The 17,055-nt window shown below is 36.7% G+C and overlaps 1 protein-coding gene across 1 annotated transcript in view; it reads right to left on the minus strand.

Annotated features, from left to right (window-relative positions):
* Positions 1-17,055, minus strand: part of Nos (Nitric oxide synthase) — a 560,518-nt gene that overhangs the window by 66,048 nt on the left and 477,415 nt on the right. The window contains exon 14 of the mRNA XM_081770724.1: positions 6,027-6,164. Coding sequence (XP_081626850.1) covers positions 6,027-6,164 — 138 coding nt within the window. The remainder of the gene's footprint in view (positions 1-6,026; positions 6,165-17,055) is intronic.

Raw genomic sequence — 17,055 nt, forward strand, 5'->3', positions numbered from 1 at the left:
TATATATATATATATATATATATATATAGCTTTTATTATTGCAAATTATCTCAGCCGAAAATATTACTAATGGTCTAAAATAATATGTTTTTAAACATGTAGACACTGCATTCAATAAAAAAAAATCATCTAAGTTGTTAGTACTTTTCCCTAGAATTTTACTTGTAAATTTTGTTTAAAAATCTCATTAACTTTGAAGGCAACTCGAGACCGGAAGATGTTGATGGATTTATATAATATTTAAATTATTTGTTGTGGTTCTAATACATAAGCATTTGAACTACTACATCCGAAAAGAAGTTAATTTGAAAATGTTAAAAATTATTGTAAAAATGTTCATTTTTCCATATTTCGGCAAATTTTAGAACACGTGCGCGCCCGGAAGATATATAAACCGATTTTTATTTCTTCTTCTGTTCCTTTTTTCTAGTTTCCCTAATTCGCAACTTTTCCGCGGTATTGCGACTTGAAAAAATTATTTTACATTTATTCGGTACACCCAATTGTCCACCCATGTTCCCTTTGGAAAACGTATTATTTAAACCTGCAATTAAATCAAACAAATGCGAACTTCCTTTGCAGGAGTGTTATCTTTAGGTCAAGCTATTACATTGTTAAACATATGTTTATGTGTTTCGGACTTTTAAAGGAAGTAGGGCCGCAGTGGCTCAGTGGCAGAGCGTTCACCTAGTGTGCATGGGGTCCTTGATTCGATCCCAGCTCGCGCCAAATGAACTTTGTGGTGGACGAACACAACGTGCGTGGGTTTTCTAGGAGTTCTTCCATTTCCTCCCACTTTCTTCATTCCACCATTTCATTCATTTCTCATCATCACCATCAGTGGCGGCGGTTGGAAGTTAAAAGTGGGGGGGCAAGACATGATCTGAACAATTGTATATCAGTGTTAGATTTCCTGGTTGTTCCTAACACCGATGAAAGGTTGTATAACTAATAGGATACTATGCTTTTTCACTTAAAATACCGTATATCGTATTTCTATTTTATTAAGTAAATTCATAAGAGCAATACAGGTACGTACTAGCCCTTTATACTCTAAAACAACGAAAATATAAGAAGAGATTTGAGTTCTTGCTCATGAACATCTTAAAATTCTGTCTGGAAAGTTGTGTGATCAAATTATTTAATAAATTTGCAGAACAAATAAATAGAAGGGATAATATTAATCATAGTAATGAATAATGACGCTTATTTTGCAGAAGTTATATTGAAACTGGGAATTAATGAACAACTTATACTTTTAATTCCATACGCCATTAAATGAATGTTTTTACTCTTAGAAAATGAAATATAGTAAGTAATGCAAGCATATGCTATGACATTTAAAGAAATATGCAATTGCAATATTAATTGCTTTTAATTGCAATTAAAACGCAATTCCTGTAGCTTTCTTAACTCCACGGGAAGGCAAATAACCAATACTTACTCACGCAACGGCAAATATCATATGGCACCATTTCTTTCTATGAAACACTAATACATACAAAACCATTACCAGGGTGTCCACATTCTGGAAAATAAGTGAAAGTCAGATAAGTAAAAATGTATCAGGTGAAGTCAGGGAAATGGCAGATTGTCAAGGAAAGTCAGTGACAGGGACATAGTGTCCATTAAGGCTATAAGGCTTAGCCTATCCATTTATTTATACATCAACCTCAAATGCTGCTTTTGGATATTGATACAATTAATTTTATTAAAATGGATTTATTTTATAACACGCTGTTTCAGCATCAAGCGAGTTGAAGCGAAGCTTCTGCAAGAACGCATTGAAGGCTATCGGCGGCTAGCCTTCCGCATCTCTCATGGAATTAGGAGAATGGGGCGGAGACAATCACTTTCCCGCCACCCTCAGCAGACGAAAACTTCTTGAGCTATACACAAATTCAACATGATGCAACGAAAGTGGACGAATGTTGACGAAAGGCTAGCCTTTCGGCAGGCACGTAGCCAAGGGGGAGGTCCGGGGGGTCCGGAACCCCCCCCCCCTTCGAGACCAGAAATGAAAAAATTAAGGAAGAATGAAACAAAATTAAATGAGAAAAAGAAGGATCAGAGTTGAAAATAAACTACAGGAAGCTTTTGGTTACTCTTTCTTATGAGGAGATTTGTATTGCTTCCAATACATGGTGGCGAAGTGAGCGAGATATCCTGGAAGAGTCAGGGAATTTGAGATTTCTAGAAAAGTTACCGATTTTTCAGAATTTCTAGTCAGGGAGATTTCAAGCTTCGGAAAGCATAGTGCCATTCTATAACAGTGTGGACATTTTTTACCATAGTTTTTCGTCATAGCATCCTTGCAGTATCAAACATGTTATTTCAAATACAATTTTCTACTACTCCTTTAACCTGCCATTTGGAACAGACAGTTCTGTTAACATTTGATTCAACAGAAAAAGGAACGAAGATATTGTAAAATATTTTACAAGACATTATTGAGTACGTACTTTTTATACTTTTTATAATAGTTGAGGTCATAATGAAACGAAAATTGTTATATTTTAATAAACAGAGGAAGGACGTAATATTGTATAATATTTTTCAATATATTTTTTTTATTATTATTTTACTCGAGATTTCTTCATAGTTTGTTATTGAAATACTTACTAACATATCCTCATTTTATTGTCCTAACAAACCAATATATGTTGATAGTAAAGTAGTTTAGATTAATCGAGCTCCTGAGCCATCAGACTTTCATGCCCCCCCCCCCCCGTTACGAAATCCTGGCTAAACGAACCAATATATATCCCAGTAGAATAGTTTAGAATGATCGAGCCCCTGGTATGATGACCACAGTATTTCATATCACGGACCCCCCCCCCTCCCCTTCACGAAATCCTGGCTACGTGCCTGCTTTCGGGTGTTTGGCGAAACGAAAGCGACAGCGGTCTTGTAAGAAAGTATAGAAAAGAGACTCACATATGAAAATTAGCTGACATTCAGTAACGAGTTTTGACCACGAAAAAAAAGAGGGACAGAGAGAATAAAAATGTTATGTTATTATGAATAGTATTAATACATCAGGGACCTTATTGCGTACTGGTTTGCGTTATTACAGCGTAAAATTTACATTTAAGTTTTCGATAATTGGCATAACAGTTATAATTGCTTGTTGTATTTTTTGCGTTGCGTTACTATCCGCAAGTTTTTCGAAGATACATACTGAAGGAGACCTCAGATGAGGTATAGTTTCTTTTTTTTCATACTTTCAATCTAAAATTAGTTTTTTCTTTAAAAATCATCAATTGACTGTCAGCTATTGCTCTACTGTTTTCCATTAGTATGCTGATATGTGTGGTAGAGACCTGCACGGGCCGGGTCCGGCCCAAGGCCTGAAGCCCGGCCCGGCCAGTGAGCCGGGCTTGGGCGGGTCGACACCATTTCTCTTCAGATCAGGCCGGGCTGGGGCCGATTAATTGGAATTCTTTAATAATTATTGACTTTCGTTAAACGATAATTAGAATAAAGGCAAACGTTGAAGAAGTGTGCACGTGAAAAATGTTAAAAATGAAACTTTTAAAATTTATCGGACCCGGGCCGGGCTTGGGCCAAGAATTTTAAGAAATCTATCGGGTCGGGCCGGGCTCGGGACGAAAATCTCTAAAACTTTTCGGGCCCGGGCTGGGCCGAGCCTAGGTACATTCGGGCTGGATTGGGCTCGGGCCGAAAAATTCGACCCCTGCAGGTCTGTAATGTGTTGTTGTGGGTGAAGTGCTTAAGTTTGTCTATGATTTGGGAAATTTACACTTAAGATCGTCTTATAGCTATCCGTTTTTATTTGTTTCTTTGAAACAGTAATACAGTGTATGTGTGATATGCGAGTATCGCATATGTAAGGAAACCGTATGTGTAAGGGAAATATGAAGCAGAACTACTCTTACACTTTTTCTTGCATTGTATGGAAAATATATGGCATGAATTAGCATTTTTCTATCAAGCATTACAGCGTAGTCAGAACACTAAGACGTGATCGTTTAAATAAGGGCGGGATAGTTTTTTGGGGGGTGGGGTAACTGAAATTCACTTTACACTCATATATACATACAACAAAAATTGCAAGTTTCAGGGGATTGGGCCCCTCGTAGCCACCCTCTAGCTACGAATCTAATTTCAGCCTACCCATTTGAAAACTTCACGCTACGTTACTGGTCAGTGAAAAATCGATTTAGGTCCATTATTCAATTACTGAATTTATGAAATAGGGTTGATTTCTTTACTGTTACTGGATGTAAAATGTGGTGTTCTTAATGATGATATTGAGGTAGTCAGTGTTCTCTGATATAGTTGTTGAAACTAATTTTCTGCGAGAAACACATCTAACTGCATCCTGGCATATTTGCTTAAAAGGGTAGACGCTGATCTAGAAGAATTGCATGGTGCCAAGAGGATATTTGGACAAGTGGCTGAGAACACGAAGAAATAGTATATCCAGCTCATAGTGAAAGCTCAGACTGAAGAATTTAAGGAACACTCGAATGAATTCATAGCCAATGACAGAGATGGTATTGGACTTGATGAGTTTTTACTTAGTTGAGTTGATTTTGAGTTTTACGTCCCATTCAGCAGCGAGGCTATATGAGACGTGGACCTACTGATTAACGTGGAATCCGAACCACATGAGCTCCCGCCGGGAATCGAACCCGGGCCTCCCACGCCAAAGGCGCGTACGCTAACCGCTTAGCCACGGAGGAGCTCAAAGAGTTTTTACTTAGTCTTAGGAAATGGGAAGAACTTCGTTGACTTATGGTCAGTTATGAAATTGTGTTTTATCTTCTTTCACGGAAACGCATTTTTTGAAAGTGTTTTCACAATAAATAAAATTCTCATTGTTGAGAACTTACAAGAAGAATCTCTGGTGGCTCAACGGATCATATATGATTCTGTGATGAGAGTAGGTGGATCATCAATAAATTCAGTGAGAAGTTCAATGAGACAATATCAGGTGTATTTGCAAAAGAAAAGAGAAATAAATGCTGGAGACGAGAGGAGGAGAGAGAAACGGACGATTCAGCAACAACCAAAGGAGCTGGAGGAAGAAGAGAAGAAAATTAAACTGCAGAGGCAACAAGAAGGATGTTCAGGTCAATGAGAAGAAAACTATGCGAGAAAGGATGAAAACAAATTTCTAAATGGGTTGCATTTAGCAACTGCACCAGCAAAAATATGTTACATATATTTTTTTTTTAATAATCAGTAAAATCATGTATGAACTGTTTATTACTATAGGCAATATTATAATGCTGTGTAATTGGTATTATAATGTGTATTTTTTTTCATATCTTAAGTACTCTGTATACTACGCACTTTCGTTTGTAACTTTACATTCTGTGTAATATGTAGGTTTAATCAATATCGCTCTAATGCACATATTTGTAAATTTACATTCCTTTGGAAAGAAAATTGAAAGAAAGAAACAGTAGCGGAAGAGAACAAGGTCAACTATGGGGAATCTGGAGGGTGGGGTTTCTATCTTTTTTCTATATTTTTAAGTTATCCAGGGGGGTCAGAGAGATCTGGAACTTTCGTCATGGAAAGTCAGAGATTTTTCCCCAAATTGTGTGGACACCCTGTTTACATTTCCAAATGAAACTATAAATTAGGGCGTCACGTCAAAAAAGTGGGGGGGCAACTGCCCCCTCTTGCCCCCCCTAATCGCCGCCCATGATCACCATCTCCTTTAGCCTGGCCGGCATAACCTTGGGATGTAAAACTTAAAGATTTCATTTCATTTTTCTTAAAGGAAGTAGGTGGTCAGGTTTATTTGAAGAAGACAGTACATCCGGCTTTTAATTATATAAGACATTTATTGGCTACTGGCCCCTCAACAAAATATTTGAACTAATAAAATTCTGTGCGTGATATCTCAACCGGCGACACGTCTAACATTCAGCCAAATTAAATTGTTCAAACATCCTTGGAGTTTCGAGACAAATGCAATATAACTTACCATTACTTGACCAAATATCACATGAACACAATCCGTTAAAGTCACAGAACACATCTCTTACCTGACATTACTAAGAGGTCCAAAGTTGTCTTCAGACATTACATCACTGACAGATCCTCTCAAGGATTCCTGCTTTTTAATTGGAGCAGTCTCTGATTGGCTGTTCATCTTGATGAAGGATTTAGAGCTGGCGAGAGTGCTGGCCATAAGATTAGGGTTAGAATAGGTTAGTATTGCAGAAAGCCCTTAACAATTACAGTAGAGAAGAAAAATACTAGAAATATTAGAGATATAATTCATGCTTAAAGTAAATTCATGTTAGATTTATATTAGAAATTAGTAACTTTAATGCATTCAAAGTTAAGGAAGACATTTTCTTCATTTTCCCATTTTGGAAAGCAAGTCAGCTAGTAGTTTTTTTTTTTTTTTATGATACTGTTAACAAGAATATTTCAGCCATACTTAAGTAGTAATTAATATTTTACATATGTACTAAGTTTAAAAACATGAGGCCTGGGACACGTAAGTTAAATTTTCTATTATGTAATATATGGACAACGCATTGTTATCCATCGCTTCATTGTGAGAAATAAACATGAAATAGCTAATTCATCTTTCCTTTGGGAATCATCCTTTCTGATGCGGGATTGTACATAAACTATATTAAACAATGGGTAGCCAATGAGCAGTATTCCATATCACAGACAAGAATATACAGACCGCAAACTCCATGAAAAACTGGAAACGCGTCGAACAAGAGCGCTTTTAACATACGACGACGTAACTAACTAATCGATCTGACGTCAACAACGTTGAAATTTCGAAAATAGCCGTCTCTACTGGCATATGGTGGGTGAAAGCGTGGTGTGTGTGCATTGCCACCGTGTACTTTTCCATTTGTTTTGTGTTTAATCGCTAGCAGACTAAAAGAATGGAAGAATAGTTAAAATCACAATCCATGACGTCACGTTCGAAAACCGATGGCAGCACCATCACATTTACGGCGAAATCGTATCCCACCGAATTTGATTTGCTCTTTCGTCATGCAGACGATACAGACTAATTTCAATAGAGCATACGGTATAGGAAGTTTCTCGTCTGTATATTCTTTTCTGTGTTCCATATGTTACGTTTTTATGTCCAGGGACATTCAAGAAATGTTGACCTGCATATTTCAAATGTGGAGGGATGAATGCGGTTTGATAGGAACGGAAAAGTGCAGTGGTAGATAAAAATAAACTAACGAGGAACTGCGTTAACAGTTTTCTACCCCTTTACTCTCTCTCACCAAACTAAGTCAACCAGTATTCACTTTAACAATTATGACGTAACCGTCATGTCATGCACTAGATTAGACTATACAGTAGATTAGAGTAGATAATAGAGTAGATTATCAGTCTCTATTTCCTATTCTACATCACCCAAACTTTTTCTACTCTATTGCAAAATGAACGCACTTTTGACACGTGTTCACCTCTCAAGGGTGATGTCATCATACTTAAAAGTCAGATGTTAAATGACAAAGTTATTTACACCTGGAAAAGGTTTGTTGATAACACTTTGTTTGCAGACAGAGGCAAAGATAGGTGTTGGTTGAAAATTATCATTGTTTCAGTTCATAGATGCAGTTTCCTTCCCCTCCCTCACCTCCTTCCCCCATCAGGCTATACGGACTTACGGCTAACATACTTCGCAGTTGTGATAAGAAACAATTCGTTGTTCTGAAGGATTTTGTACACGCTACAACGTTGTTTCCTTGCTTGTGTACACTAGGGACAAAGCATTCTCTACTTTTCCTGTCTTGTTTGTGGATTTTTGCAGCACGAAAATAATTATTTCTTTTTTCTCTACGATTTTGTATCCTTCAACAGGATTGGGAAATATTTTTCCCTTGGAACTAGAAACAAAGTCGGGTCGGACTGGTGTTTAGGGAAAATATTTAGAATACCCGCGCACATTTTTTATAGTATATTATAACCCCACGTATATTTACCCGTAGCAGTTCTATGGGGTCCAAAATCCCAAAAGGGGGTTTTTGGAAGGATTTTTCCCGAGTTTCTCCTAATTTTCCTTTCCACGTACGTTACGGATCCATGGGTGTTATATCATCTTAAAGCTGACGCAAATGACGTGCGATCCAAGAATTTCTTATGAATAGTACTGAAGCTGTAGATACTTTACTGAAAGTTTACAATTTCCTTTCTTTTAAAAAAAAAATATTAAAAGAGGTATACAGGATGTATAAAAAATTCAGGGCAATAGGTGTTTTTCAATCTGAAATGATGGATTTTGTAATCGCATCAGCCGTTTGAGCTTCAAACTATGTTAAATGTAAAAGTAATATTTTTAGTAGAGTAAACTTTTGGAACGGAACGGAACGGAACGGAACGGCATGCAGAAACGACAATGAAATTACACATGGTTATGTGAGGGAACCTAAAACACCTTAAAATCCATTTCCTATCAATGCTATATTGTTAGTATGGTAAGAACCCAAAACAACAGTCTGCTTTACTGGTAACATTGCTTTTACACTTAACATAGAGCGCTTTACAAGTACGGAATCCAAACGGATCATGCAACCGGAAAACTTCCACACCATTATAGATTGAAAAACAAATATCTTCAACAACTTTTCGTTTTTTATTTTATTTTTTGTATGTGTACTGAAAAGAGTTTGCCTGTAGCCCAAGACTTTTGATATACCTAGTATAACTCTAAAATGTTATATATCTAGTGTTACCAAAAATACCGTCCTAAAGTTTTAAATATATTGACACAAAATGGTTAGAGATATTTTAGTATCATGATAACATGACTTACATGGATGCATTATAAACCAAAATACAAATTTATTTAACCATTAGCATGCACTCAGTACTTAAGTCCTTGTGGTCACTCATCAATTGCATTACGCAACACAGCAACTGGAAAGCTGCCTTCCGAAGAGACCACTTTAAACTTTCAATATTGGAATGTCTTTTCTTGCAAGTCATTCCCTGAAGCTTGAACCACAATTTATACTCCAAAGAGTTAGGTCTGGACTTGGAGAAGGCCAATCTGAAGCGGAAATGAAGTCCGGAACATTTGCCTTCAGCTACTGCTGAGTTGCCCGTGCCTTGTGTGCTGGAGCTGAGTCCTGCTGAAAGCAACAGTTCTGTCCATGGAAGAGGGTGTTAGTGAGATTCTTGACTAGTCTCTCCTGGTACCCTTTGGCTGGCGTTTTTACCCCCCTTTTCACTTAACTTGAGCTTCGTTATGCCCTCGTAGCTCACACCCAACCGTACCATGACTGAGGCAAGATGCTGATCCCTCTAGATCATTGAAGCCTTATCACCAGCTTCTCTAGAGGATGTGGCATATATCCTGTCATTTTGGGCATTGAAAGTTTTCTCAACAATGAAAATATTTTCATCAATGAAAAGGATTCGACGGTGCCATTTGCTGCGACACGCTTAAGTCAGCGCTTTGCTTTCAGAAGCCTCTGGCGCTTCAGTTCATTTATTAGAAGATGTCCTTTGCGTTGTTCGTAAGAATGGAGTCCCAGATCACTGCTTAACATAGACATTTTCAATATCTTTAGCTGGATAGCTTTAACTGACTGCTTCCTAACTAGATTTTGTCGTACACGCGCTGCCACTTAGTCAATCACGTTTTAAGCTATAAACCGTTCTTTAACGCTGTTGACCGAAAACAAACCATCTTCTGTTACACATAGCAAACCATACCACCGCATGCATTCTTTTACCATTAGGAGAGAAAGAATGGAAGACATACCCACTTTTTTGCTTCTTAAGATTCCCATATTTTGCAGAGAAGAATTGGTTCTTTTTTTCATATTTTAAAATTTTCTTCATTTTTTCCATAGGCTGTGGCTTTTTGATTGTTATAAAAAGAAAAGCACATCTAGTCATATTTTTTCCAAAGAGTTAACAAAACTATTAAGAATTGACCAACGAAAGAGTTGTGTACTCTTCAAACAGAGAATAGAAGTGGTTGCACTGTTTCGAAGTTACTATTACTTCGATTAGCGATATTAGCCTTCAAAATCTTCTTTAATACTGTTGACCGAAATCAGCATAAACGTTCCCTCTTTTAATATTAGCACCATGATTTCCTCTATATTTAATCGCCTCTTTCCCACTGTCAATAAGAATAAACAAGTGTAGATTTGCTATTGTGGTAGAAAGTCATGGTTAAAAATGAGTTACCGTGGCCTAGTTTAAAATGTAGATTTCGATTAGCTGTGCCCGATGGCACCACTTTTGATTTCTGGAAACGACCGCTTTAAGGTCAAATTAGGGGTCAAAATAAAAAAATGGGACCATTTGGGCAATGCGGACCAGTGACCGACTGGGACGAAATGGGAGTCATTCCATTCGTATTGACACGTACATGAATAACTGATATTCTATTTTCCCGAAAATTCTATTTTGACTCCGAAAATTAACGAAAATTTGGGATTTTGGACACTGCGGCCCAGTGACCGATTGGAACCAAAATGGAATCATTCGATTCGTATTCACACGTACACGAATAATTGATATGACATTTTCCCGAAAATTCCATTTTTTTTTTACGGAAAATTAACGAAAATCCAAGATCCAAAATTCCACATGTTCCTTAATTTTCGAGGTTAAAATAGAATGTTCGGGAAAATGGAATATCAGTTATACATGTACGTGCGAATACGAATCGAATAACACCCATTTCGTCCCAGCCGGTTATTGGTCCACATAGCCCAAATGGTCCCACTTTTTATTTTTTACCCCTAATTTGATTTGAAGCGGTCGGTACCAGAAATCAAAATTGGTGCCATTGGACACAGCTAATCGAAATTTACATTTTAAACCCCAAAAACGTTTAAAAATACGGGGCTACGGTAACTCCCTTTTAACCGAAAGTCATCCTTAGCTCGCTAATGAAGGTTTTTATTTGTACCAAACATTTTCATTTTTAATGATTTTCTCCGTAATTTCCAGGAAAAACTTGTATGTGGGAAACAAAGCAATACACACCATAAATCTGCATTCAAATTATACTAGGTTTATTTTAACAGTATTCCATACACCATAACTTGCGAGCAGTGTCTTATTTACGATTTTGTTTCGGTGAGGGCTTTGCTAACTTTCGGGGGGGCTTTGCCTGAATATGTGAAAATTCTGCAAGATATTTCATATACTTTACTATAGTAAGTAAGATTTCGGGGAGGGGGCTTAAGCCCGGAAGCCCCCCTAAATACGCCACTGCTTGTGAGATTTCTTCTGGGAATATAAACTTACAAATATTTGTTTTTATTGCAAATGTTGTTTTAAGTTTGTAAAACTACAAGAAAAATATATCCCTCCGTAATTATTTTTTTATTTACATTTTGTACATGGTAGTTTGATATCAAGGAAATTCAATTCAACAAAATGTGCCCACCCCAAAAAAAAAAATACAGCAAGAAAACTTGTTCGCATATAGAGCGCTTGTATACAAAAAAAAAGTTAAGCAATTGGAGATAGAATTGCAAGTGGAAAACAGAAGAATTGCCAAGTTCAAGAAAAAGTATCAGCATTTTTAAAAAAAAGTGTGATAATGCAAATGACATAAGTCCCCAAAACGAGATACGGAAGATTATGTTAACAGGTATTTACCAAATAACAACAATTTTAATTACTAATGTTATCTTATCATTATTGCATAAAAAGTAACAGGATTTGAAACATTACAAAGATCGATAACACTAGTTAACAAAGGTTTTGTTACATAAAAGGAAATACCTGTTCTTAAAGGAACTTTTTGCGCTGAATTCGAATATGCACTCGGTTTTTCTCCATCACGTACGATTTTCCCGTAACAGAGGGATTTTCGGGAAAATCCCTCAAAAATTTCCCTTTTCGTTTATTTTACACCCCAAGATCTTGTCCCCTTCCATATACTAACATAGAAATTATACCTAAGTATACTTTGATTCATATTTAACAAACCCTCCAAGTTTCGTAATAATCGCTTTATTCTTTCTAGAGAAATAAATATGTTTGTATGTATACTGTGTGTACTGTTTATTGCACCTTATAGTAATGCTTTCAGATCTCTTAAGTTGAGGTAAAACGTTTTGCTTTATTACCACAAACCCATATATAAAATAAAATACAATATAATTTACAAGTGTGACAATTTACAATAAACAATAATACAAATGTACCAAAAGGTCATGAAAAGACAATCAAAACTATCACAATATATGAAACTTCCATTGGGTTACAAAAACGTACACTACTTCCTTCTTTTGTAAGAAATGTTGCATTCTCTAACAAGACCTCAACAATAGTCCCCCATCATTGAAGGATCCCATCGTCCCTGGTACCTTTTCTCCATTGCCATTATATCTTGGTGGAATCTTTCCCCCTGTTCGTCGCTGAGAGCACCTAGGTTAGCAGGAAAGAAGCTGAGGTGGGAGTGCAAAAAGTGGATTTTTAAAGACATCCTACAACCCAACTCTTTGTATTTCTGTATCATGTCCTGTACGATTTCTGTGTAACTCTCAGCTTTGTTATTGCCCAGAAAGTTGCGCACAACACACTTAAATGCTGTCCAGGCAGCTAGCTCAGCACTGTTTAACTTGCTTTCAAAGCTATCATCAAGCATTAATTTCCTAACTTGGGGACCAATAAACACTCCCGCTGAAATCTTAGCATCACTCAGGTTAGGGAACTTATCTCGCAAATACTTGAAACCTTCACCAGATGTGTCCATGGCTTTGATAAAGTTTTTCATAAGTCCTAACTTGATATGAAGTGGCGGTAGTAATATCTTATTAGGATCTACCAAAGGAGCGTATTTGACGTTGCATTCTCCAGGTACGTAGTTCACTCTAGGTTCCCATTCCTTCACTTCATAATGTTTGTCATCAGCTCGGCTATCCCATAAACATAAAAAACATTGGTACTTCGTGTAACCGCACTGCAGTCCTAATAAAATACCAACTACCTTGAGATCACAACATATTTGCCAACAATGGTCCTTGTAATTTATAAGATTTAGCAAAGTTGACATTGTGTCATAGGATTCCTTAATCTTCACTGAGTGCGTAAGTGGTATAGAAGGTTTTTTATTTCCATTATGTAAAAGGACAGCTTTAAGGCTGACCTTTGACGCGTCGATAAATAACCTCCATTCTTCTGGAACGTAAGGAATTCCTAGCTCCGCCATCAACCCATTTATATCCGTACATACGCAAACATTATCTTGCATTGAGAAATAGCTTGAAAATTGAACATGCCTTTTCCTGTACACTGATATGTTCGTTTCGGCATCCAATAAGTTCCACTGCTGGAGCCTTGATCCCAGAAGTTCCGCCTCTTGTTTTGTCAGGTGCAAATCACGGACTAGGTTATTAAGTTCACATTGCCGGATGAAATGTGGCTCGCGAACACAGTCAGGGATGAACGTTGGATCCTTGGATGTGCATGTTGATGTCGATGGTTCATCAAGGTCATGATCATCATCAGAGTCTTTTGGCCATATCTCTTCCCAGTTGGTAGGGGGCTCGGGAAGTGGAAGTTCATTCCCGTGCGGAATAGGTCTAATTGCGGATTTAACGTTGGGATAACTTATTGTGTATTTGCTTTTTTTAGAATGTCCCTTAACTACTGTGAGACAAAAATAACAATCATCCAGATGGTTGGTGGGTTCTCTCCACACCATTGGTACAGCAAATTTCATGAACCTCCGTTTCCCTTTGGCCCATGCAAGTAAAGTGACGTAGCACGACGCACAAATTATGTTGGTGCCCAAGTTTTGTCCTGATCTCCCACACGACATCCGAAATATATATAATATGCTAGTTTCACCGATGGCGTAATGGATCTACACTGTCCTTTAACTACAAACTGGCCACACACATAACAAAAACTATTTGGTGAGTTAGCACACGAACGCCGTCCTCTTGACGCCATTGTACTGATCACAAACTAAACTTCTGGTCTTAGTTGGGTATAATGCCGTTAAGATCAAACATGAAAGCACTCTTAGCAGCAAAGACAACTTTGAAAGTGAAGCAGTGTTAGACCACACGTCAATATAAAAATGTACAAAACTCCCTCACCAGGTGTCAAGAACACAAGAAAGAAAGAAATGCGTGGGGGGAGGGGGGAAACGATACCGTAGTGGAAAATTCAGACTGCATTAGTTCATTGTTGTCAACAATGAGTCTGTATTCCATTCTTTCTTTCTTTTGCATTCTGTTACATTTGATAACAAATATTGATAACCATTTCATGAACAAAACGAAAAAACTTGGAGAATTGTATATATATGTATTAAGATATACATATACTGTACGTTTAAAAAAATATACGTTGGAAGTACATTCTATTTTTATACACGTTTCTAATTTACAGAGAGCAATACAAGTGTGTTGTTGACTATTGTAAATATTCATTTTTATGTCTGTGTTTGTAGTAATAAAGCAAATCGTTTTTAACCCAACTCAGGAGATCTGAAAGCATTACTATCAGGTGCAATAAACAGTGCACACAGTATACATACAAATATATTTATTTCTCTAGAAAGAACAAAGCGATTTTTACGAAACTTTTAGGGTTTATTAAATATAAATCAAGGTATACTTAGGTATAATTTCTATGTTACTATATGTAAGGGGACAGGAGCTAGGGGAATAAAATATCTGAAAAAGGGAAATTTTTAGGGAATTTCCCGAAAATCCCTCTGTTACGGGAAAACTGTACGTGATGAAGAGAAACCGAGTGCATATTCGAATTCAGCGCAAAAAGTTCCTTTAAGATCAGGTGATTTTTCCCATGTAACAAACAAAAAGTTTAAATTTGTTAACTAGTGTAAGTTTTCCTTTTATAAGTTTTGTGTTCGGATATTCTGAGAAAATATCCTCTTCAGATGACACCCTAGAGAGTTCTTTCAAATTCCAAATTTTCATCATTGTCACTGTCATTAGCTGTGAACTTTGTATATGAACTTTTTGAACGTAAGGGCGTCGTTTCTGAGGATTTGAAAAAATCGGTAAGATTTTCTCTCGGAGGATTTAAAGTCCTCAATTTTCCTACGAAGAAAGATACAAGAACAAACAGGGAAGTGGAAAACAAGCTCGAGTGGTTTTTAGACAACATGCAATTTCTGCATATGAAATTCACTCAGACTAAGCACAAGCATTGACTAGACCAAGTTTTGAGTTCTCAAAGTTCTTTAATACTGTACAGTAAAAATTACAATCATGAAGTACCTGCGGCTGCAAAACACACTATAATTTACAGTTTAAAGCAAATAAGTTGAAAATTTGTGAAGTGCTTAATTTGAACAGGCTGGATTAACTTCCTTAAAGCTTCTGTTGTGATACAAAAATGACATGTAAATAACGAGAATATTCGATTTTAGAACAACAAAAAATGGACATTTTGGTACTATTGGAACTCTACAGAAGAACAACGAATCAAGTATAAAGCAAATGGCACATGCCAAATATTTATACTCGTTATACTCGTTACTGCAAAAGAAATGATTGGAGGTATTGTGAATGACTTCACTGAAAAAAAAAGTCAAGCATTTGCGGAAACTATCATGCCAAGACTGAAGTGCAACGTCCTCGGACAGTAGTGTCTGCATTAAGTGTACATGAACCATATCACTATTAAGTTTCAGTCGCACTTAAGTTGAACACTATTCGCAATAAGTATAGATGAAGCATGCCAGTACTAAGTTTCAATCGTACTTAAGTTGAGCACAATCTGCATTAAGGATAGGTAAACCATGCTAATACTAGGTTTCAGTCGTACTTAAGTCGAACACTATCCGCATTAAGTATAGGTATAGTATACCAGTACTATGTTTCAGTCGTACTTAAGCTGGACACCATCGTCCGAGGACGTTGCACTACAGTCTTCGTATGGTGGTCCCACCAGAAAGCATATTATCTAAGAACTCTTCGTAAATCCCAAACTTTTTCTCCATGTTAGTATATGAGATTAGAAATGGTATGTTGTCCTTTCTGAAACACAATTGCAACGTATATCATCAGTATATCTTAATGATGATAATTCAACAGACACTTACTCAGAATCAAGGTGTCATCTATGTTGATTTTTCGAAAACTATTGGTGTAAAATGTTCTGAAGAGACAAAGCAAATGCATTATAGTGCTTCTCACAAGCAGATATTACTCCATATACATGTGTAGCCTTTCACACCACCCCAAAAATATTTCGTCATTTCACACCATCTCAGAATGCACAAGGCATCAACTATATAGGCTCACTTACATCATGTACTGACTTACATTAAACTGACGTCAGAGAGTGATTATTACAGATTGTTAGTGGTGTGGACCAAGAAAAGCAGTATCGTTCTAGGAGAAATATGTTCTTGTTTTCAACTTTATCATTTAGCAAGTGCAAGTTGAAGGAAGTGTCATGAAACTTCGGTGACAGAAGCGAAGGAAAAACTGGTGTAGTTGAAAGACAAGCTTCTCATTAGTTTTACATGGACACGAAGCCCAAAACAATGTTTAAAATATAAAATATGTCGGAAGCTTTAGCTATTTTACGTGTATCATTCAGAAATGTTGGCTGTTGATTCATTAATACCTACAAAGTTGCCAAAGATACCAGACATGACGCAACTGCACCAAGTAGGCTCAGGCAAGGAAAGCAAGATGAAGGCAAGGATTCTTTCCTGGTTCTGTAATAGATCAGCAGTATACAATTGTTTTAGCCCGAGAGCTATTTATTGACTTTATATAAAATTCAACTCCATCAGAAAACATGTTTGGTCGAAATATGTAAACTATAGTAAAAGTGTCATAAGTCATTACCGTTACATCTAGGTAGCTTATTATGGACTCGTAAAACTATCAAAAATTAGTTATACAGATAATGAAATTATAATCACATTGTGAAGTGTTTCTAGCATCTATCTTTGCTTGTATATGATATTGTTAGACCACAGTTATATATGATGCTGTTATGTTCGAATGAACATCTGCCTTATCGTTAATGATTAGATATATGTCCCTTTATGCAATATCATGTCGTCTTTTAAGCATGAAAAGTGTAAAATTAAACGAAAATTTAGAA

This window comes from Thermobia domestica, chromosome 9 (genome assembly GCF_964235325.1).
Source record: "Thermobia domestica chromosome 9, izTheDome1.hap1.1, whole genome shotgun sequence".
Classification (NCBI taxonomy): domain Eukaryota; kingdom Metazoa; phylum Arthropoda; class Insecta; order Zygentoma; family Lepismatidae; genus Thermobia; species Thermobia domestica.